We start from the raw sequence: 25,294 nt of genomic DNA, 5'->3' as shown, positions 1-25,294 counted from the left end.
GTCAAATGCTGCAGAGAGATATTAAATGGCCAAAATTCATGTCTTTGATCTCTCACCAGAAAAAGATTAAAGACCCTAATGTGGGCCATCTTTGTAGAATGGAAAGGATCATAGATGTTACAGTTACTGAAATATGAATCCAGTTGCATACATACAACCTTCTCAGTAATCCTTACCAGTAAATGGAGGATTTGAGATGGTGTGTAGTTATCCAGATCATCTGTTTCTAGGTCAGCCTTCTTAAGTGAGGACTCAGTATTCTGGTAAAGAACAGGACTAGACACCTCCAGGTATGATGTGCCTATTCCACAAGTTGATATATGCATTCTGGAAACTAGAGTAATAGTCACTGTAATCAGGATTAGCTATTTCAGATGTCCAAGACAGTGATTCCTCCACAGGACTACAGAACATCTCTGAGAGCACAGTTCGGCCAAAACTTGACCTGATCAAGGCAGCTTGGTGGGGAAGTACAAAGCAGCTAACTCACATTCTTCAATCAAGAAAAAGATTTCCAAGTGGTAAGACAGGCTGGGATGCTAATCTTGTTCACCTCACATAAACATCTTGCTAGTTAGTTCAGCACCATGGAGATTTCCTAGGACAAGTAAAAAGACTTCTCAAGGAAGTCCCCTCCTGATAAAGCTGAAAGATGTTCATCTAAAAGAATGCTCATTCTCCTGTGGTTCTTTCTGCATTGACTGCCATGTTATTGTTGTGACTCCTACAAGATTACTAAAATGTTACCAAAAGCTTTTCTTTTTTCCTAGCCTACACTCTTATCTTCAGATGTGCAGTTGACTTTTTTTCAACATAAAGTGGAGCTCATGCTGGTCAGAAGTTTTGACTTTCCTCATTAATAATAAACAAGTATTGTCTTTTTAAGACAGCTTATTTTTGGATGGTGGTATTGCACACTACTCTGTATAAAGTGTCTTTATAGACTAAGTCAGCCTGCTTTAACAATCCTGCTTTGGTAGAGAAAATATCCAAAAGTATGTTTTGGACAGCAGTTTTAAGTATTGTACTGCTGAGATCAGTAATATGTGACAGCTGTGGTCCTAACCCTACAACTGTTTCTAATACACCAGTATTGAGCAGCTGACCCAAGTCAATTACTATATGCGCATGCAGCATGTATTTTGCAGAGAGGTAGGGCAAATATTACTATAGGCAGCCAAAAACTGTTTGATATATGGTGCACCGTTTTCCCGTTATTCCGTTGCACTACTCTTTCTGTCTATCACCCTCTACCTGTTTGCTTCTAAGGATTTTCATCATACCCAGTGCTCAAGTAGATAAGATGGCTAGAAATTTTGACTAACCCAGTTAAGCATAGTAGTATATAGTGGAGTACATTTCCTACTTATCTAGCTAGCAGTTTAATACTAAATCTTTACTGTGTGCTTGTTAGTATTGAAATATCTATTAATGTGTTACATCACTTGATGTATTCTTTCTTTAAACTGAATATTGCTTAACTGGGATATAATATAGCTCCTCAGGGATAGATATTGCGACTGCATCCTCGTTCAGATGGCTAATGTAAATACTCATATTCTAATTACACTTTACATTGACGCTAGTCTTAACACAGTGTGCACACACCAACTAAATGCATATAACCAAGCAGACATACCCACCTGTGTACCATACACTAAAAGATGCACAATATTTCATACATAGGTACTGTTTAGAGATCCCTGTTGTAGTCTAAAACCTACTCCATGTAATTATTGTAACCTCATGGTTACCACTGGCACCAAAGGGTGTAATGACTTGGATTTTCATTTATCTAAAATACACTGTTGCACTATTTGAATTCAAAAAGCCTGTCCCCTGAATTCCCTAGTGTTGACACAGACATCATCAAATTTCCAGTAATTCATGTGTCTTGCTGATCTTGTTTAACTAAATACTGTCATATGATTTTCCTACATCATTCAGCAAAAGTTAATTTGTACTTAGCTGAATAATAGCCAAATGATATTACATGCCCAGTGTACTTACTTCTGTTCATGTGTTTATTGTCTGCAGACAAAGCTGTGCTGCTTCAGTTGTCATAACAATTATGTGCTGTTATATTGTGATTTCTGCTCTCAGCACATCTTCTTTTATGTCTTCTGATGTATAAGTGTAGCCCTTATTAAGTGTAATCTGAGCCTTGCAGTTTTGGGCCTTTGGCCCACGTCGTGGGTGAGAATGGATTTGTGGCCAGTCGATTTATCCATTTAACACACAAGTAAGACGTTTCCTTTTGTTTCTTTAAAGGACCCATGTCGAAATCACAAATCATACAGAGAATTTATTTCTAAGATGAAGCCACCAGTAATCCCCTTTGTGCCTCTGGTGTTGAAAGGTAAGAACCATGCTCAATATTAAAAAGCTGTGTCAGAGAAAAAAAAGTGTGTGTGTGTGAATATATACATTACATATAGATATACAGTTATAGATAGATGCACATTGAAGAATAGTTAATCATTTGCTTGTGTAATGAGATGCTTATTCTTTGTATGTAGTTTTGTATGAGGTAAAATCATAATTTTGTTATACTTGTCATACAGCAAAATAATTTGAGTAGATTTGTTTAATAAGGATTTTTCAAAAGCTGTTGTGCAATGCTTAATTTAATCTGAAAGAGCAGAAATTTTAATATGACATATTATGCTTGATAGTTTACTGGATTAAATAAGGAACATTTTGCTTATTACACCTTAAATCTGGTGTAGAGATCAGTTCAGTGTGGCAAAGCTTTTCATGTTGTGCTACTCAGAAGTACTGATATCTTTGTATGTTCAGTCACGGGGTGTTCCATAGCATGTTTGTAATGCCCAATGAGCAAAATCTATTCTATATTCTTGTATGAATTAACAAGAGTTGCATTTTATTACCCCATCTTCCTTATGCTCTGTACAGTAGTGGTATTCTGTTAGCCTACTTCTGTCTTGAAGGTACAGCTTTTGGGTTAGGATGTTTAAGCTGGCCTTTCAGCTTTCACTTCTTTTGATAATTGATCTGAGTTTCAGGGAGACTTGGAAAACCAGAAGAATTGTAAAAATTGTCAGAAGTGGTGAGTCAAGCAGCAGGTGGCCATCTGGCTTTTCCTTAGCGTTTGATGAAGCTTGGTCCATGTACTACCACCACCGGCTAACTAGCAGAGGTTAGAGGTGAGAGCCAGATGTTCTTCGTGATTCACTGTTGCAGTCATTACATTTGGGTTATCCTGCTAGCAGGTTGCCCTCAGTCGGCCTGAATTCCAAAGTCTTGGGTCCTGTGTCAGCTGCTGATACCTCTTCCCTGACGTCAGGTCGTCAGGGGTATAAAAGATGCAGCCGACGCCATTTTATTTAGTCTTTCTTGCCACGCGGTGCCCGAAGCAGAAGCAGTTTGCAAGTTCCCGTCGGCTGACGCCTGAGATTTTCACGTTCGAGTTTCAGATCCGAAGTCTTCATTAAAAGCTAAGTACCCCATTGGGGAAACTTTTTTCTTGCTCCAGACCGATGTCAGAAAAAGTTAATAATTGCATTTCTTGTGGGAAGCAAATACCTCATAAGGACTTTCATTCTTATTGTATTTCTTGCCTAGGCCCTGACCATGACGTTGCTAGTTGTCGGTTTTGGGCTAGATTTAACCAACAACGACTCACACACCAAATTCCGACACTGGTCTGGTAAAGGCAATAAAGGTAGATGCAGCTTCCACAACTATTCCATTTATTGTACACAAAACGACAGGACGCCACAATAAACAAATATCCACTGAATATGAACACCACAAAAGTTAAGCGCTTTCATCTGCCGATTGCAGACTTCATCAGAACACATAGAAACACCACAACCTGTGTGAATTAAACAGATTTAGGCGCCAAAACTTTTTTTGAAATCTTAAAGGTACAAAACTCTTACAATATAAAATTTTTTTGAGTGCTAAACTGTAAGGTTTCTTGTTGAAAAAAATGATCTTTTCATAAATAAATTAATCATGGACATAACTATGAATCTATACACCTCATATAAATTAATAATACTATTATGAATATCTAAATACATACAAGTACAGATATAAATATATATCAGATGTAAAACAAAAATATATATAATATAAATATAAGAAACTGAATGAATATGTATGAAATATAATCTGCTTAAAATTGGGAAACATAAGTATATAAAACATATATCTTTAATGCATATGATAAATAAATAAATAAATAAATAATTATGCATATTGAATTAGTTGATAATAATGAATATTAAAAATATAAAAGTCTAAAATAGTTGTAATATAATATGATATGATATGATATAATATATATTTAAAATATGTTAAAAGAATGTTACATGTTAAGGAAAGGTTTGATGCTTATAAAATCATTAAGTCCTGGGGTTCTGGTGGCATCAACTAATATTTGCCACTTACTCTCCCTACAAGCCAGTCTGGTTTTCCAGTCACCACCCAAAGGATTCAGATCTTCCTTATCAATAATAGTAAACAAAAATGTGTGTTGTTCACCTAATTCACTGATATGACTATATAGGGCATTATTGAGGTCTTTGATTTTTATCTTATAATAATGTTCATATATACGCTTCCTCAATTGTCTCTCTGTTTTCCCTATATAAAACGCGGGGCATTCTTTACATTTCGCAAGGATGTGTGTTGTTCACCTAATTCACTGATATGACTATATAGGGCATTATTGAGGTCTTTGATTTTTATCTTATAATGTTCATATATACGCTTCCTCAATTGTCTCTCTGTTTTCCCTATATAAAACGCAGGGCATTCTTTACATTTCGCAAGGTTGTTTCCCTTGCGAAATGTAAAGAATGCCCCGCGTTTTATATAGGGAAAACAGAGAGACAATTGAGGAAGCGTATATATGAACATTATTATAAGATAAAAATCAAAGACCTCAATAATGCCCTATATAGTCATATCAGTGAATTAGGTGAACAACACACATTTTTGTTTACTATTATTGATAAGGAAGATCTGAATCCTTTGGGTGGTGACTGGAAAACCAGACTGGCTTGTAGGGAGAGTAAGTGGCAAATATTAGTTGATGCCACCAGAACCCCAGGACTTAATGATTTTATAAGCATCAAACCTTTCCTTAACATGTAACATTCTTTTAACATATTTTAAATATATATTATATCATATCATATTATATTACAACTATTTTAGACTTTTATATTTTTAATATTCATTATTATCAACTAATTCAATATGCATAATTATTTATTTATTTATTTATCATCTGCATTAAAGATATATGTTTTATATACTTATGTTTCCCAATTTTAAGCAGATTATATTTCACACATATTCATTCAGTTTCTTATATTTATATTATATATATTTTTGTTTTACATCTGATATATATTTATATCTGTACTTGTATGTATTTAGATATTCATAATAGTATTATTAATTTATATGAGGTGTATAGATTCATAGTTATGTCCATGATTAATTTATTTATGAAAAGTTCATTTTTTTCAACAAGAAACTTTACAGTTTAGCACTCAAAAAATGTTTATATTGTAAGAGTTTTGTACCTTTAAGATTTCAAAAAAAGTTTTGGCGCCTAAATCTGTTTAATTCACACAGGTTGTGGTGTTTCTATGTGTTCTGATGAAGTCCGCAATCGGCAGATGAAAGCACTTAACTTTTGTGGTGTTCATATTCAGTGGATGTTTGTTTATTGTGGCGTCCTGTCGTTTTGTGTACAATAAACGGAATAGTTGTGGAAGCTGCGTCTACCTTTATTGCCTTTACCAGACCAGTGTCGGAATTTGGTGTGTGAGTAGATTTAACCAACATACTATTAAGCGTTGGTACGATTTTGCATTAAGCTATTTTGGGCGAAGATCTAATTATACAATGTCGTCGGATAACCATCCGACTACCGGAGTTCACAAAAAACGAAAAGAAAATGACAGGCAACCAAGGCCCAAAACCGACGACGAAGCTTCTCCTAAGCGAGTCGCCGGTCCTCATTGAGGCGCTTTCGCAGCCCCTGACGCCCACTACTTTAGAGTCGCAGACCGCTACCGACTCCCACATGGAGTCACCCAGGCCGCTGGAAACTCAAGGTATTGGAGCCTCGGAGATAATTCCCTCAGATGGGTCCGGAGCCACTGAGCAGGCATCGGCTTCTGAGGGTGCATTCAGACCCAAACAATTATGTATTAAACCGACTTCAAAGACAAAGGCTAAAATACCTTTAAAGGCAAAGAAACAAGATCACCAGCCACAAGGACAGGCCTCCATGCCCAAAAAACAGATGCTCAAAATGGCCGAAGACTTAATTACCTTGATCAGGGGTTCCCATCCCCCTCCTGATAAGAGGCCTAGGCAAGAGAGAGACTATGAATCTTCAAATCAGGTTTCCATTTCTTCTGATTAGGAATATTCTCTTCCCCCCTATGAGGATTCTGATGCTGAAGAGTCAATTCCTTCAGCTTCTCCTCCTGAGGACTACTCTTTTGGGGAAACCTTGCATACCATGAGGGAACACTTCCACTGGGAGAGCAAAGATTTTTCAGAATCTAAGAAAAGGCTCAGAGACCTCCTTTTACTATCTCGACACAGGCCTCTAGCTATTCCACCTGTGTTAGACATTGTAGATGATGTGTTCTTGGAGTCTAGTGTGACCCCTGACTCTTTACCTCCAGCTCCTGTTAAGCCGGACAGATACTACAGGGTCCCTGACTCTCATAAATTCCTTTTCAAAAACCCTAGTGCTGACCCAGAAACTATTTCACAGGGTCTGAAAGGGGTCAAGGCTTCTACTGCAAAAAACCCTACCCCCTCTGACAGGGATTCTAGGGCACTGGATAGATGAGGAAAAAAGATTTACACATCTGCTACTTTGGCTATAAGGGCTTTAAATTGCCAGTTTCATATGCTCAAATATCAGCAATATATCATGACACTGCTTAAACAGAAAATGATGGCAAATTCTGAATGTGCAGAAAACAAAGAAATGCAGGATTTATTGCATGCAGCTGAACAAGTTGGAAAGCATACTTTGCAATGTGGGTTTGATTCTCTGGAGGCCTCCTGCAGGGCCGCTGGAGGCATGCTTGGTTAAAGGAACAACATCTGCCTGACCATGTTAAAGCAAAATTATTAGATGCTCCTTTACAACATGATACCTTGTTTGGTGTTAAGGCAGAAGATGTGTTAAAGAAAATGGAGGACAAAGCTAAATCTATGCAAATGGTCAAGGATTTCTTGCAGGTACAGCCACTTAGATTTAGCAGACACTGGCCTACAAAGAATTGGTCCTTTCCAGTCTCAGACAGACCTCAAAGGGGCAGATCCAGACGCCCTAGAGGCAGATCACAGCCTCAAGGTTCCTACAGGTCTAAGCAGTGGAGTGCCTCTACCTCCAAAGGTGGAGAAGACAAATCACAACCATACAGGAAACAGTCCCAATGACTTCCCCCTGCCTGCACCAAGCAGTTATCTTCTGGCAGCACCCTTAGGGGGGAAAACTAGCACTTTTTTCTCAAAATTGGCACATTATAACCCAGGACAAATGGGTTCTAGACATAGTGTCACAAGGCTACAAGTTTCATTTCCATACCCCGCCAAGAGCAAACGGTTGGCCAGACCTGCCAAAAAATCAATGGGCAGAGGCTCAAAAACAAGTCGCAGCTCTCATGGACATGAGGGCGATTCAACAAGTGCCACAGCAAGAGTAGGGGCAAGGATTTTACTCAAGACTGTTCTTGGTACCCAGAAAGGACAAAGCATGGAGAACAATACTGGACCTATCTATTCTAAACACTTTCCTGGATATACCAAAATTCAAGATGTTGACCTTACAGCAGCTTCTGCCCATGCTGGGCAGCAAGGCTTAGCTCGTGACTTTAGACCTAAAAGAGGCATACCTGCATGTCCCTATCAGACAGTCATGCAGAAGATACCTCAGATTCAAGGCTGACTCAAAGCATTACCAATTCTCTGCACTGCCCTTTGGCTTATCTACTGCGCCCAGGGTCTTCACAAAGTGCCTGGCACCAGTAATTGCTTACTGCAGACAAAGAGGAATACAAATATATCCTTACTTGGACGACTGCCTCATACAAGCAGAGAACAAGGACATTCTGCTACAGCATCTGACTTTTGTGATAAGACTTTTAACATGCCTAGGGTACACAGTCAACAAAAATAAATCAAAACCAGTACCTTCTTAAGAGATAATATTCCTGGGTGCAAGCTTAAATACAACTGCCCAGATGGCTTATCTCACTCCATACAAACAAAAGCAACTGACTACCTATTTCAAGGAAATGGCAACAAAGGCCCAGTTATCTGCAAGAAAAATTCTGCAGGCTTTGGGCTTCATGGCATACTGCATCTTACTAATTCCATATGCAAGACTCCATATGAGGAAAATTCAGTGGTACCTAAAAAGTGTCTGGATACAACATTGCCACAGTCTGGAAACTATGATTATTCTAATACCCTGCCTGCAATAGGAATTTCGATGGTGGGCAAAGGCTTGTCACCAAAACAAGGGACAGCCATTCTCACTACCCCCAGCCAGGCAGAGCCTAACGACGGATGCTTCAGATTATGCCTGGGAGGCACACATGGCAGGAAGAGGCATTCAGGGCACCTGGTCCACAAATCAAAAGCATCTACATATCAATCAAAAAGAGATGCTAGCTGTTCAAAATGCCCTGGCAGCCTTCAAGGACCTACTTCATCCGGGGCAACTACTGATAAAGACAGACAACACCACGGTCATATAGTACATAAACAAGCAGGGGGGAACTCATTCTTACCCCCTTTGCAGACTAGCCATGGCTTTATGGGACACAGCATTGACTTACCAAGTTCATCTACAGGCACAATTCCTGCCAGGAAAGGAAAATACTCTGGCAGACGAACTAAGCAGAAACCTCATGGATCCCCACGAGTGGCACCTGGATCCACAAGTCTTCAGCATGATAACAGTGGAATGGGGACGCCCAGAGATATATCTATTTGCCTCCCCTCAAAACAATCAACTACGATTCTGCACAAGGACCTATCACAGACAATTTCCACCAAAAATAAAACAAATGGTCTTCCGATAGAGGCTGTCCGTTGAAAAATAAAATGTTTCAGCTATTTGCTTCAGGTACATTTATTGTAACATAACACAACAAACAGGATTAAGCGCTTTCATCTCACATCCAGAGACTTCGTCAGAATCACTAACAACAAAAATCCATTCCATTAAATAGTCATACTAGTTGAAATTGCTCACATTTCATAGGCTAGTCACATGATTAATAAATTGACTGTTCTCATTTAAAGTACACAATCCTAAAACACACCAATTAATATAACATATCATAGCTTACTGTGTATTCTTTAATAGACATTAGAACAAACCCATACTTTAAGTTGTAATAAATATATATACTTCAAATAAAAGGTATAATAAAAGGATAAATATATATAAATATAAGATGTTGAAAATATATAAAAATCTATATAAAAAACATTTGAAACCTCTATCAATGTATAGTATTAAAATTCTAAACATTCATATGATTTCTTGTCTAGAAATAGTAGGTGTGTATATATAAATTCCTAAATATAAATATTTAATAAATATTTCACATATAATAAATATTTCACATTTAATGGTAACAATATGTTGTATGTTGAGATATTTAATTTATATATATTATATTATATATTGATGTTATATTCAAAATTAATCTATTTTCGGATAAGAAGCTTTTAGCTTCAAAATGGGGGTGATAGATATATGGTCATTGAGGCCAGGAAAATGTGTGGAATCTAGCCTCAATTGCCAAATTAATTCCCGAAACCTCCAGTTTAGTTTCCCAATCACCCCCTCTATCATCCAAAGTAACTTCTTCTAACACCCAAAACTTAAATTCAGCATTCTGACACCTCAATTTATGTCTGTATAAAGCGTTGTGCTCATTCTTCCTATCAGTATCCCTAATGTGTTCATATACTCTTTGTCTAAGGGGCCTCTCCGTCTTGCCCACATAAAATGCCCAACATATTGTACAATAGGCCAAATAAACCACTTCTCTTGTGTAACAACTATAATATTTCTTGGCTTTAAACCAATGTTTCACAGTACTCGCATATAATTATTTTGTTCCTGCCATAAATGCACACTGTTTGCATCTGCCACACTTGAATGTGCCAATTCTATTTATTGTTCCCTTCGATATGTCATCCTTCTTTTGCTCATAAATTTCTTTTAAATTCTTATTTCATCTGTAACTAATTCTTAGGGGTCCAGAAAAGCAGTCCACATTAGTTGGTATCTTGTTAAAAATGTTCCACACTACATTAATACTTTTCTTTAGCCATGTTACATTATTACTAAATGTAGGTATCAAGTATGGATTGGTTTTGGTTTTCTGTTCCTGGATTACTCTATCCACATTATTAATCCTAAACTTTTGTCCAGTATGTAATAATGGCTGATATCTATTGCCCCAACCATCCCTAATAGATTCCTTAATCGGGACAATAATATTATCTGGATAACCTCAGTCACTAAATAGTTCATGTACAAAATCTAATTCTTTCAAAAATTCTCCCTCATCTGATGTCATACGTGCTATACGAACCATCTGACCTTTTATAATATTACTCTTCAAAAAGGACGGCTGGTCACTACCGTACTGTAAATAGGAATTAGAAAAGCATTCCTTACGATAAATTTTAGATTTATATTTACAATTAATAGGGTCTTTTGAAATGGTAACATCCAGATAATTAACGTCTTCTTTATCAGTCTTGTAAGTAACTTGCAAAAATTTAGTAGTGTGGTTCAAATATTCCATAAAATTCAATATCGTTTCCTCACTCCCCTCCCACACTATAAAAATATCATCCAGGAACCTATAATATTCTCGAATAAATGGTGAAAATTGTGTTCCAAACATTTTTTCCCAATATAACATAACAATATTGGCATATAGGGGAGCACATACTGAACCCATGGCCACACCATGTAACTGGTGATGAATGTCACCCTGAAAATATATATAATTATATTTTAAGACTAATTCCATACTTTCCGGAACCAAGTTGTATTCATCAGCAGTTAAAAACCCAAATTCATTAATCATATATTCAAACCAATTCATTTCCTCTTCATGTGGAATAACAGAAAAAATCTTTGACATCTATTGTTAGAAAAATTGCATCCGTCAAGAATTCTATTTTTCCAAATTTCTCCAGAAAATCCCAAGAATCAACCAAGATATGCTTATACGTTTTGTGGAACCCTTTAATTTTTTTATCCACATAAATAGCCATTAGTTGCGTCTTTGAGCATAGGTCTCATAGGCGTTTTTTGAATTCCTTTATGCACTTTAGGAATCCCAAAAATAGCTGGAATAACAGGATTCCCAACTTTAAAAAATTGATAAAGTTTATTATTAATAAGACCCTGCATCAAGTTGTCTTCTATTATATAATCTATTTTTCTGTAAGAAATATTTACTTCATTCCTTGACACTAAGGAATACCGCTCATTATTGTTCAAAATTTCTAACATCTTGGCAGTGTAATCCCACTGCTCCATAAGCACCACTCCGCCCCCTTTATCTGGTTTCATAATCCGTATTTTATCATCATTTCTTAGTCTTAATAATAATTTATTTTCATCCTTGGTAGGATTGGGCACACATTTTTTTGTTATTATAATAGTTTGCTCTAATCAGCCCAGTAAGACAAGTGTCAAAGTTATTTATATCATGGTGCAATGGGGGATTATAGGTGCTTCTACGTGTTAAAATCCTATTAGTATTAACTTCATCTGGTTTATTCTTGAACAGGTGTTCCATATTTAACCTTCTAGTAAAAAGTTTTATGTCCATTAAAATATCTTCTAGATTGGGATTCACTGCTGGTACAAAAGAAAACCCTTTTAAAAAGAAAGAAAAATATACCAAATCAATTAATAAATCCATGTAATTGTAAATAGTAAAATTCTGTTGTTTATTAATAATGCCGATAGCATCATTCTGTTCAATTATTTCAATTTCTGTTGGAACATAATCTGTCAATGTATTGTGAATTTCATCACTCCCTATAGCCAATATATTCAAACTAGTATCTTCAAAATTACTATTAATATAACCATTAATATTGTTGCTCAAAATAAGCATGTTGTCCTGAGCACTGTCTAAATTTGAACAACTACTTATCTAAACCATCGAAGTTACACATTCCTTAGAATATGGATGACTGTCTAAGTGAGAAAGGTTTGTTAATGAATCACATTTGTCCTGTTCTAATGTGTATATATACATGTGGGTATAGAATGGCCTCTGCATATGTGGGTTGGTTCTGTCTCTGACGTATCCTCTCCAATCTTCGTGGCCCCTCCACCCCTAAAGGGAAGTCTGATGAAAAATGTTGGTTGGAATGATCCAAGCCATGATCTACATCAGTTTCCCTTAGGTTTTCCACATTCTCATGTGTGAAACCTCCTCTATTGGTATGTTTGTAATAATAACGTGGATATTGTGCTTTATTATTATCATGGTCCATATTTTTATAACCATGATCCATATTTTTCTCTCTATAATAGGAACCCTTCAAAAAATTATTATTAACAGGATATGCTTTGCCCTGCTCATAATCATAAAGGTCTCTATCTAACTTAGAAATTTTTCTCTTCTGATTCTTTTGCATCACGGTATCAACATCATTTACAGCTCTAAAATACAGTTCCTTATATTCATTAACATTGAACAATAAATCATGAGAAATGTCGTTATAAATTTTATCAATGGCATTTTTATGCTCTGCCGTCATCACCTCATTGTTTTTGACCTTGGCTTTTAGAATTAAAATACCACAGTCATTCAGAATAGTTTTAATTGCTTGATAGAACTCAGAGTCTTTAACAGTATTGTTCGGAAATTTAACCAGGCGTAGGCCTTTTGGTACAATGTTGTTTTTTAAACACTGCATTAAGTACCAATTATCCAAAGCTAGCGTTTTATATTTGGCCAAATAGTTTTTAAGCATCTTACATTGTTCGCTGAATGGTGCCACTTGTTGGGAGCATTTGGGCTCATATTTGTCCTTAACAATGGTAAAAGATTTGTTCAGCCAGGAATAAAAATCCAAAGCTCCATATCAACCCTGTAAATCACAGCCATCAATGTTATTTCTGTTCGATTTGTACGTTTTCCTGGCGTCTAAAGCAGCTCCTCCCGTTTGGCGGGCTCTACAAGGCTCTTCATCTTGCCTGGAAACCCTTGCGGCTCTAGGTTCATCAGCGTCTGACGTCACCGCAAGGTCCCTCCCCACTTTTGGACTGCTCTGCGCACAAGGTATACCTGATTCTATAACTGCAGTCCCAGATCCATTCTGCGAATAAGATTGAATTAGTTTGACCAACTCAGATAACAAAGAGCAATTGCCATTATTATTGCTGTGGTTATTCATATTAGTATTAAGGACTCCTCAGGAAGCGCCACAAGCAAACAACACGTAACTTGTAATCCACAAAAGTACAATTTCCACCAAAAATAAAACAAATAGTCTTCCGATAGAAGCTGTCCGTTGAAAAATAAAACGTTTCAGCTATTCGCTTCAGGTACATTTATTGTAACATAACACAACAAACAGGATTAAGCACTTTCATCTCACATCCAGAGACTTCGTCAGAATCACTAACAACAAAAATCCATTCCATTAAATAGTCATGCTAGTTGAAATTGCTCACATTTCATAGGCTAGTCACATGATTAATAAATTGACTGTTCTCATTTAAAGTGCACAATCCTAAAACACACCAATTAATATAAAATATCATAGCTTACTGTGTATTCTTTAATAGACATTAAAACAAACCCATACTTTAAGCTGTAATAAATATATATATACTTCAAATAAAAGGTATAATAAAAGAATAAATATATATAAATATAAGATGTTGAAAATATATAAAAATCTATATAAAAAACATTTGAAACATCTATCAATGTATAGTATTAAAATTCTAAACATTCATATGATTTCTTGTATTATTATATAATATTATTATATAATATTTATATTTAGGAATTTATATATACACACCTACTATTTCTAGACAAGAAATCATATGAATGTTTAGAATTTTAATATTATACATTGATAGATGTTTCAAATGTTTTTTATATAGATTTTTATATATTTTCAACATCTTATATTTATATATATTTGTTCTTTTATTATACCTTTTATTTGAAGTATATATATTTATTACAGCTTAAAGTATGAGTTTGTTTTACTGTCTATTAAAGAATACACAGTAAGCTATGATATTTTATATTAATTGGTGTGTTTTAGGATTGTGCACTTTAAATGAGAACAGTCAATTTATTAATCATGTGACTAGCCTATGAAATGTGAGCAATTTCAACTAGCATGACTATTTAATGGAATGGATTTTTGTTGTTAGTGATTCTGACGAAGTCTCTGGATGTGAGATGAAAGCGCTTAATCCTGTTTGTTGTGTTATGTTACAATAAATGCACCTGAAGCGAATAGCTGAAACGTTTTATTTTTCAACGGACAGCCACTATCGGATGACCATTTGTTTTAGTTATCCCAGACAAGCTTGGAAAGTGGACGCCTTATCTTTCAACTGGACAAACCTATCAGTATATGCCTTTCCTCCACTGCCTCTCCTCCCCAAAGTACTTCTAAAGGTCAGGCAGGAGAAACCAAAAATTATTCTGATTGCCCCAGACTGGCCACGCCAGTACTGGTATCCGATCTTAAGGAACTTGTCTCAATGCCCAGCCTGGACCTTACCTCAAATAACCTCATCTACTGTCCTAACAAAACAATCAGATTCTGCACAGCCAACTCAGGACCCTAAACCTGGTAGCATGGTGGACAATGTAGCCATACAAACCACACCTCTCAGTAAAGCTGTGATGGATGTCATTTTAGAAGCCAGAAGGCCTAGTACTAGAAAATCCTAGGCTGGGAAATGGAAGAGATTTTGCGCTTGAAACCAAGCTCAAGGAACTGATACAGCTGTCCCAAATATTCCTCAGATTTTGCAATATTTAACTGAGATGTTGGACAAAGGCCCATCTTTTTCATCAATTAAAATCCATGCCTCTGCCATTTCGGCTCATTACAATACAGAGCCACCACTCTTTTCTCATCCCTTATTAAGGCAGCACCTCAGAGGAGCCAAAAACTTAAGGCCTCCAAGGAGAACACCAACACCTGCATGGGACCTCAATATGTCTTGGAAAAACTCACCTTACCTCCTTTTGAGCCAGCTGCTACTGCGGACATAAAGTTCTTAACTTGGAAAACAGCTCTGCTCCTAGCAATAACTTCTGCAAGACGAGTTCCAGAGCTACAGGCTCTCATGGCTGTGGAACCCTTTGTCATTTTCTATCCAGACAGGGACTCTCTGAGAACAAACCCTACGTTTATGCCTAAGGTGGTATCCAGTGTAGCCCTTAACCAAACAATTCATTTGCCAACTTTATATCCAAATCCACAAAACAAGGGGGAGAAAATTCTGCATTCTTTGGACGTACACAGACAACTTCGATTCTACTTGGATAAAACTAAAGATCTGAAGTAGGAGATTCATTTGTCTGCAACCTGTGGGTTATGGATCCGATATCGGATCCGAACCGGCATGGTTTACCAGCTATGGATCCAAGCTCTCAGCTCCTCCCCTCACCCATAATGCCCTGCTCTACCCTCATGACCACAGATCTCGTTTGCCGCGCATGGTGACCAGATTGTTTTTTTCCAGCTCTCCAGCTAAGTGATAGATTCAGTGTTAAAATTGTAAAATTTTGAAAAATTTTTGGTTAATTTGTGTGAAAGTGTAGGTTTCCCTCTTGTATTATTACTTTTTTTTAGAGTTTAATCTAAAATTTATATCCCTCCCCTCGCTGGTAGCATAGTGTGTGTGTTGGGCCTGTGAGTGATTTTTGTTTAGTTACTTTACCTTAGTTATTGTAACTTTTATTTGTTAGCTTGGGATGTCTGAGCAGCCCAAGGCTATTTTCTCTAAATGCTCCAAGTGTGGCCATAAGCTTTCCCCAGCTGATGGCCACACTCCGTGTGTTAGATGCCTGGGGTTGAACACCTCACATCTGGATGTTCCATTTGTGCAGGGTTCAACCCCAGGGCATTGAAGGAGCGGAGGTCCAAGCTTGTTTTGGCGGGCCTTTTGCCGCCGGACTCGGCTCCGACCTCCGCTCCTTCGGGGGTAACCGTCACCACGGTTATTCCCTCTCTGGCTCCCCCTCCTCCTCCTGGGACTCAACCTCCCGCTTCTGGTTCGGAGGAGAGGGATGCTAGAAAAAGGGACCGGAGGGAGAAGCACCATAAGCGGCGGGCCGAGACCTCTGTTTCGGCCCCGCCAGCCAAGCGGGCTTCTCCCCCGGCTTCCTTGTCGGCTGGATCTCCTCCTCCTCGGCTCCGGTCTCCAGTGTGTTTTTCACCGGGACCTGAGGAGGAGGAGACCCGATCTTCGTCGAGGCTATCGAGGAGGCACTCAAGGCCTACCTCGGTAGCCTCGTCGAGATCAACGTGCAGCCTATCGGATGCTGATCTGGACCGGATGATGAGAAGGTTCATCCAGGCCCAGATGCAGATGGGAGTGCTCTTGCCTCCCGGGAGCTCGACCTTTTTCAAGCCGGTTGCTCCTTCTCCGACCCGTTACCGGGTTCGGAGCAGTTGGAGCCGAGCAGCCGGGCGGGGTGGGTCGGCGCCGATAGTACTGGTACCGGATCCGACCCTGCCCTCGAGTGCATCGGATCCGACCTCTCGGAGCCTGGATCCGAGCCTCGGATCCGGGGGGATCAGTGCTCCTTCGGCGCCGTCTGTGTCGGAGCGCACTGTCCCTTCGGATCCGAGCGCTTCGGCGCCGGCTCCGATCCACTCTTCGGATCCGAGGGGGAGCCGATTGTTGGATCCTTTGGTCGAGGTCGGCTCCCCTTCGGCCTTTGATGTAGTGGAGAGGGCCCTGTTGAGGGTCTCCGGACCCCCGGCACTTGTTTCGGCTCCGTCCCACGCTCCCCTCTGCACTGGGTCAGGCTTCCACCATCCGGCCCTTGGGACAGCCCGCTTCTGTGCCCCAAGCTGTTCCCCTGGAACAGGTTGCTGCTTGCGAGGAGTCCTCTGACAGCCCCCCAGAGGATGTTCCTCGCAAGCATACGTGCAAAAGGAGGCACATTGACTCCCCCGAGTCTCTCACGGAAGACACGGATTTGGAGGAAGGGGAAGGCTCCCCACGGTCACCCCCCGTGGATGTCTCATTTGGAGACATCATGGAAATGCTCCGTATAAGGGGGGGTGGTCTGCCCCAAGTCTTCCTCGGACGAGTCCGTGTTCTTGGAGGCATTTGAAGCGGGCCCGTCTACCTCTTGGGTGTCCCCTCCTGCCGACCCCCTGGTGGACCTCATTACCACCAGGGCGTGGAAGGAACCGGACACCATGGAGCCAATCCCTAAGAGGCCCGACAGGATCCTCAGCCCACCGTCTGACCGTGCCCATTGGAGTAAGGGGCCTCCGGTAGATGCCATGTTGACGGCGGCCACCAAGAGGGAACTTGCTCAGGAGAGTCCCTCAGTCCATCCCCCGAGCAAGGAGTCTCGGATGATGGACCGCTTGGGGAAGCGGATGTTTAGTTCAGCGACCTTCTCGGTAAGGGCGCTGAACTACCTGGCACACGTTATTAGGATGCAGCGAGATGTCATTAAAGAATACGCTGCATCTCCCCCAGAGTCCATGTCGGAGGAGGACAAAGTGCTGCACTCCACCCGCATGGCCACTCTTAGGTCAGTTACCAATACCTCTATGCGGCTACTCTCCCATGCTACGGAAGGCGCCGCTAGAGCCGCAGGGGCAGGTCTAGTCACTAGACGTCAGGCCTGGCTCCGTCATTGCGATTTCTCTGAGCCCTTCAAAGCGTCATTTGCGAACGCCCCCTTTGATGGTTCTGCCCTCTTTGGCAAAACCGTTCGCGACACTTTGACCCAGAGCGAGAAGGACGGGAAGACGCTGTCTGCCGTCGGAATCCGCTTCTCTGCACCCCAGAGGCCCTATTCTAGGAACCAAAAGGGTCAGAAGAAGATGTGGTTCCGGAAGTCGCAGCAATCCCAGCCTGCTCCGGACAACCAGTCCTTCCGTGGCAGAGGAGGACAGGGAGGATGCCGCCCTAGAGGCAGAGGGGCTCCCAGGAACTTCGGGTCCAGAGAACCCTTCTCTGAACGGCCCGCAGCAACCCTGAGGGGTTGCCCGGCTGCTCCACTCTGGAGGCAGTCGGGGAACGTTTTTCGGGGCACCTAGCGGCATGGGAGTCCATAACATCAGACCGCTGGGTTCTCCAGATCATATCCAGAGGATACCGCATCCCTTTTCGTCACTTACCAAAATTGAAGTCCCTCCCAGACGTTCCACCCGGTCAACGGGTGGCCGCTTTGGCAGAAATTGGCCATCTGCTAAAGAAAAGAGCCATCCAGCCCGTCCCAGCAGACCAGATCGGATCAGGGTTCTACTCCAGGTTCTTTTTAGTGCCAAAAAAGACGGGGGATCTAAGACCAATTTTAGACCTTTCTCTCTTGAACCTGGCAGTTCCCAAGGAAAAATTCCGAATGGTCACTCTGCAATCTATTCTCCCCCTTCTGGGAGAAAATCACTGGATGTGTTCCATAGACCTCAAAGATGCGTACTACCACATCCTAATGGACAGGCGCTCCAGGAGGTTCCTCCGCTTCGGCTGGGAGCCAGTCACTACCAGTTCGGGTCCTTCCCTTTGGTCTCACCACAGCCCCAGGGTGTTCACCAAAGTATTAGCAGTGGTAGCGGCCCACCTGAGGCTTCAGGGGTGCAGGTCTTCCCCTACCTGGACGACTGGCTCCTTACCGCCCCAACAAGGCATCTACTACTATTGGCGAGACTCCTTTCTCCATCTTGCTCCCAATCTGGGCATTACTATAAATACAAAGAAATCCAACCTGGCCCACACAGCTCTTAGATTTTATAGGGGCCAGGTTAGACACAAGGAGTTTAAAAGCCTTCCTCACTGCGGACAGAGTTCAAAATCTGCAGCTCCAGGTGCGGGCCATTCTCCACTCAAGTTCTGTTCAGCGGAGTTGGTCCTGAGGGCTCTAGGGTCCATGGCGTCTGCTATAGCACTTCTTCCTCTCGCCAGGCTCAATATGCATCCTCCAGTGGACTCTCTTAGTACAGTGGTCATACCTTGCTCTTCCTATGCATCATCCCATTGCGATCAGCAAGGCTTGCAAGCGGTCCCTCCTGTGGTGGCTTCACTCCCCAGATCTCCACGGAGGCCGCCCATTTTGTGCTTCTCCCCCTCTCGCCACGGTGACCACGGACGCCTCCGCCTCGGGTGGGGGCATTTTGGGCGGACCGTCCAAGGCACGTGGAGCGATTCAGAGACCTTACTGCATATCAACGTTCTAGAGATGAGAGCAGTGCTCTTAGCGTTGCTAGCACTTCAGGACTTTCTTCCCTTGGGAACAATTGCGATTCAATCGGACAACATGTCTGTTGTCTGGTACATCAACAAGCAAGGGGGAACGAGGTCTTACCCTCTTTGTCGAGAAGCCATGAGAGTTTGGGAATGGGCAATCTCCACCAACCGCTTTCTAATAGCAATGCACATTCCGGGTCGGTCCAACATCCTGGCGGACAAGCTCAGTCGCACCATTCTGACCCCTTACGAGTGGTCTCTCAATTTTCAAGTAGCGGAACGCATATTCGCAAGGTGGGGAACTCCTTCATGCGATCTTTTTGCCTCTCCCTGAAACACCAAGTGCGACAGTTTTTTCGCTCTGATACCTCCTCCAGGAGGTTCCCCAAGAGACGCTCTGGTGCATGCTTGGCCACCCGGTCTTCTGTATGCTTATCCACCCTTGCCTCTGATGCTCCAAGTTCTTCAGAAAGCCTCTCGGGTGGGTTGCAGAATGATTCTCATTGCTCCGTGTTGGCCTCGGCAGATCTGGTTCTCCTTCTTAAGGTCTCACTCGGTGAATCCTCCTTGGTTTCTAGATCCCATTCCGGATCTGATATCTCATCCATCCTGCCTATCTCCTCCGAACCTGGACAACCTGCAGCTGACCGCTTGGCTGCTCCAGTTCCACTCTTGATCAGGACTCGGTATTTCGTCCCCTGTTAAGGCGATCCTGGTGGCAGCTCATAAACCGTCCACTAGGAAAGTCTACCGCAGCAAGTGGAAACGGTTTTCTTTGTGGTCGGAGCGGCAAGGCCTGAATCCCTTCACAGTTCCTCTCCCTTTAGTGCTTGATTTCTTAACCACTCTTTTTAACGATGGTGCCAGCAGTTCCACAGTCAAAGTACAACTTGCGGCAATTTCACATTATCACATTGGTCATGACTCTAGTCCACTTATGTCAGCCAAGTTGTGTAAAATTTTCCTTAAAGGTACTTTCCTTCTCAGGCCCCCTGTAAAACAAGCGGTTCCTCCCTAGGACCTTTCCTTAGTTCTCCAGGCCTTGACCGCCCCCCCCCCCCTTCGAACCAGCGGCTACGGTAGATCTCAAATTCTTGTCTTTCAAGACTGCTTTTTTAGTAGCCATTACATCGGCCAAGAGAGTTTCAGAGCTTCAAGCATTATCAGCTAAACCTCCTTACTTGGTCTTTCATCCGGACCGTGTTTACCTCAGGACCAACCCGTCCTTTCTTCCTAAAGTAGCTTCTGAAGCAAACATTAATCAATCCATTAACCTCCCTGTTTTCTTTCCTAAATATGAAAACAAAGGTGAATACAAGCTTCACTCCTTAGATGTTCACAGGCAACTTAGATTTTATCTAAACAGAACGGCGGGTCATAGGCAATCCGACCAGTTGTTCATTTCCTTTGCTAAATTTAATTTGGGCAAGCCAATTTCTAAAGTCTCTCTGTCTCGCTGGATTTCACAATGTATCTAATTGGCTTATCAAGCTTCAGGAAGGCCCGCACCGGAGGGTGTACACGCCCATTCAACCCGGTCAGTATCTACCTCGGCAGCCTTTAAGGCTAGGATTCCTCTAGATGATATTTGTGCAGCAGCCACGTGGGCTTCATCTCATACTTTTATTTCCCACTACAAGTTGGATCTTGAATCTAGGGGTAGAGCATCCTTTGGCTCCGCGGTGCTCCGGAATATCCTTCCATGATGGCCGCCCAAGATTCAGGTAGCTGGGGACTCTGTCCCACAGGTTGCAGACAAATGAATCTCCTACTTCAGATTTAGAAGTTATGTACTCACCATAACGTTCCATCTGAGTAGGTGTATTCATTTGTCTGCAACCATCCCGCCCTCCTATCCCCCTGGCCTTTCAGTTTCCTGCATATTATGTGTTACCCTTTTCAGGGTGTTCTTGCTGTTGGCAAACTCGATCTGAGGTCATGAGGGTAGAGCAGGGCATTATGGGTGAGGGGAGGAGCTGAGAGCTTGGATCCATAGCTGGTAAACCATGCTGGTTCGGATCCGATATCGGATCCATAACCCACAGGTTGCAGACAAATGAATACACCTACTCAGATGGAACGTTATGGTGAGTACATAACTTCTAATTTTCAGAAAGACAGAGCAATTACTAGTGGCATATACCACAGCATCACAAGGAAAGGCTATCTCCAAGCAGACTATTTCAAAATGGATAGGTCACTGCATTCGTTTCTGCCACTCACAACATGGCAAACCAGTGCCTAAGGGCATTAGGCCACATTCAACCAGAGCTGCAGCCACTTCTGCAGCCTTTCTCAGGGGAGTACCAACCAAAGACATTTTGGAGGCTGCTACTTGGAGTTCAGTGCATACCTTTACAAAACATTATAATCTGCCTCTTTACTCTAAATCCAGGGCTGGCTTTGCCACTGCAGTTCTGCAGGGCCTCATAGCCGCTCCTAATGCTGTTTAGCTCCAGCCCCCCAACCATAGCTTTGGGACTCAACCCAAATGTAATGACTGCAACAGTGAAACACGAAGAACATAGTACAGTTGTGTACACTTACCATAAATGTAGTTGTTCGAGTGTATTCACTGTTGCAGTCCAGGTTACCCTCCTGCCATCCCCCTTATTTTTGCTGGAACTTATCTTTACTTCTCTAATCTATACAACCTAGGTAGTGTATTTGCTTATAGAAGAAGGTAAAACTTATTTTGGTGCATATATGTTTTATTTGCCTAATTTTAGCCTACCCTTTTGGGGGCACCTGACATCTGGGGGCAAGAAAAACTAAATAAAATGACGTCAGCTGCATCTTTTATACCCCTGACGACCTGACGTCAGAGAAGAGGCGACAGCAACCGACGCAAGACCCAAGACTTTGGAATTCAGGCCGACTGATGGCAACCTGCCAGCAGGATAACCCAAATGTAATGACTGCAACAGTGAATACACTCGAACATCTACATTTATGGTAAGTGTACACAACTGTACTTTACCTAGTATCCAAGATTTATAAGAACGCTTGAACGTACATGAAAGTGACTATGGCGTTGGAGGAATATCAGTGGTATGTTGATTCTGCCAGAGAGTTACAGCTGTCTTTTTCCTTCTCCCTTTCTAGTCTTTTCTTCCACCTGGCTCAGGCATTCCTTAATCTCTTTTTTAAACTACTCTGTACCTCTGCTTCTGGCACTGCATTTCAAAAGCTCTACACCCACCTTTCAGAAAAGTACTTTCTTAAGTTAGTCTTGTTGTCTGTCTTCAATTGCTGCCTATGTTCTTTTTCCCCCTAATGTTTTCTTCTCCATCCCATTTGTTTACCCAGCAGTGTGGTGTGAATTTTGTATTCCACATTTTTCCTCAGTCTTCCATAATATGCACATCAGGTTGTCTTTGCTTCTAAACCAAAAAAAAAAAAAAAAAATTTAGGATCCACGCAAATAGCACCTGTACTCCCCTGCAGCAGTACTGAACAAAGTGAACCAGCTCACTATGCAGATGAGAATCTTTAATAGTCACATAGATTAAGCGCTTTTGTCTGCAAACCGCAAACTTCATCAGAATTTGTTAAAAAAATTGACATTGTGTGCTTATGTCGTTACAACCAATAAAATCACTCTAACAATTATATTTTGAATTTTAAATAATCTGTCATTTAAAGAAACAGGAATAAAACTCATTACAATATATTTCACTACATACAATTCACAATGTCCTTACTAAAATATATGAAAGAAACATATATTTAGTGTTAATAATAAAGTTATTCACAAAAACATAATATAAACCAATTTGAGCCACCAGGGTTCTATCCTGAGGTATGCCTTTTATGGAAATCTTCCATTTTACATTTTTTCGTGTTCCTTGTGCAGATATTGGCAATAGTTTGGTTTATATTATGTTTTTGTGAATAAGATGTCTTATCTCTCTAACTAGATTATTCAAAGTTATTGGAGAGATTTGAACAAATGTCGTGTCGTCTGATAACAATTGTCGTAACTTGTTATAATACATATGTCTGTCCAAAACCACTACTGCACCACCTTTGTCTGCCTGTTTTACCACTATCTGTGAATTATGTTGCAAATCCCTCATCGCTTTTCTTTGAGCCATGGTCAAATTGTAAACATTTTTTATTATTTTCTTGCTGCAAATAGGCCTGTATTTCATATTCACAAACCTTAGTAAAAGTCTGCAAAGTAGTGTTACAAACTGGAACAAAAACACTTGGTTGTCTTAGTTTACGGGCCCATGATTGGTTGCTCCCCCAACATTTCCTTCAATGTAACATTTCTACCAAGTAACAGAATATCTAAAATAATGTCACTAAAATTACTTTCCTGACTAGGGATGAATGTTAACCCTTTGTTCAATACATACATTTCATCATCTGTAAGAATATGCTGAGACAAATTAAGAACAATGCTTTCATGCCTGTGCAAATACTTATGCTAATTTGGTAATGTCCTTCTGGGAGAGAAATTTCGTCTTATGTGCACATAATTCTTGGAGAGAGAAAGTTTGCCTATATAGCTGCTTTGTAGATGATATTATTTTGTTATGGGGAGGAAATAGTAATGAATTGACTAGTTCTGTACTCTATTTGGAATCCACCACAACCTACCTCAGGTTCTCAGTTAATTTTTCTGAGACTATGATAGATTTCCTGGATGTGAGACTTGTGCAGGATGAATTAGGGTTTAAACGTACCCTATACAGAAAGGAATGTTGGAAAAATAATATCCTTACACAAGATAATATGCACCTCAGGTACACATTTGATAATATTGTCATGGAACAAATGGGGAGGATTTCCAGGTTATGCACAGAGGAATTGAACTATGAGGAGGAGGTAATTTAAAATGATAGGGCACTTTGAAGCAAGAGGCTATAATAGCAATAGAGTCATTAATATTACCCAGAGACAACGAGGTTTCAGGGATAATAAAATGCAACCTTGGCTTAAACAAGAAGGGGTTAGTAGACCCACGGTTAACAATAAGAAAGAAAGCGATAGCACCCTTAGACTTATGTTAACGTACAATAACAATATTTATGGGGTTTGTGAAATTATTAGGCGCAATTGGAAAATGTTATTGTCAGATGACAAATTGAGAAAGATATTGGCGGATCAACCATCCTTTGGGTTTAGGAGGAATTGAAACTTAAAGGATATCCTGTGCAATGAGAATGAGAAAGTAGTTAAACAGGTAATGGTAAATAAAGGGACCAAACCATGTGGGACTTGTAAAGTATGCAGTAGCATAGATAAAAATAATATTTTCACACATCCAGTCACAGGTAGGAATTATTATTTTGATGCAGGAGCGAATTGCAATACCCATAATTTGATATACCTTGTGACATGTCAATTGTGTGCATGCAATTATGTAGGTAAGACAAATTGCAAATTTAAGGTCAGGATTTTAAATCTGTCTGCCATAAGAACACGGAATGAACATAATGTCTTATCTAGGTATGTTTCTAATAATGAAGGACATTATTTTTAAGTTCAAGGCTATTTGGAATATAAGGAAGGGACACAGAGGTGGGGACATAGAAAATGATACAGAGCTAGAAGAAACCAGATGGATAGTTGAATTGACAGCACATACACATCCAGGCTTAAATGAGGTGGTCCCTTTAAAACCCGCACTCAAGAAAAGGCGGGTTCAGTACTAGGACATGATTGGTTGTCACACTATTTTAAATAACAATGTCACAGTACTTTTTTATCTGAAGAAGGGCACAGCCAGAAAGCGCTAATATTTTGTATACTTTTGCTGCTATTTATCGTTTTTTTATTGGAATAAAATAA

The 25,294-nt window shown here is 40.6% G+C and overlaps 1 protein-coding gene across 1 annotated transcript in view; it reads left to right on the top strand.

Annotated features, from left to right (window-relative positions):
- RAPGEFL1 (Rap guanine nucleotide exchange factor like 1) overlaps positions 1 to 25,294 on the top strand; it is a 672,616-nt gene that overhangs the window by 517,262 nt on the left and 130,060 nt on the right. Inside the window, exon 12 of the mRNA XM_044055019.1 lies at positions 2,272 to 2,359. Within this exon, the coding sequence (XP_043910954.1) occupies positions 2,272 to 2,359 (88 nt within the window). The remainder of the gene's footprint in view (positions 1 to 2,271; positions 2,360 to 25,294) is intronic.

The sequence above is a fragment of the Protopterus annectens genome, chromosome 13.part0, assembly GCF_019279795.1.
Source record: "Protopterus annectens isolate FY-2018-M chromosome 13.part0, PAN1.0, whole genome shotgun sequence".
Lineage (NCBI taxonomy): Eukaryota > Metazoa > Chordata > Ceratodontiformes > Protopteridae > Protopterus > Protopterus annectens.
The sequence above is the reverse complement of the archived record's forward strand: the minus strand, read 5'-3'. Positions and strand labels throughout refer to the sequence as shown.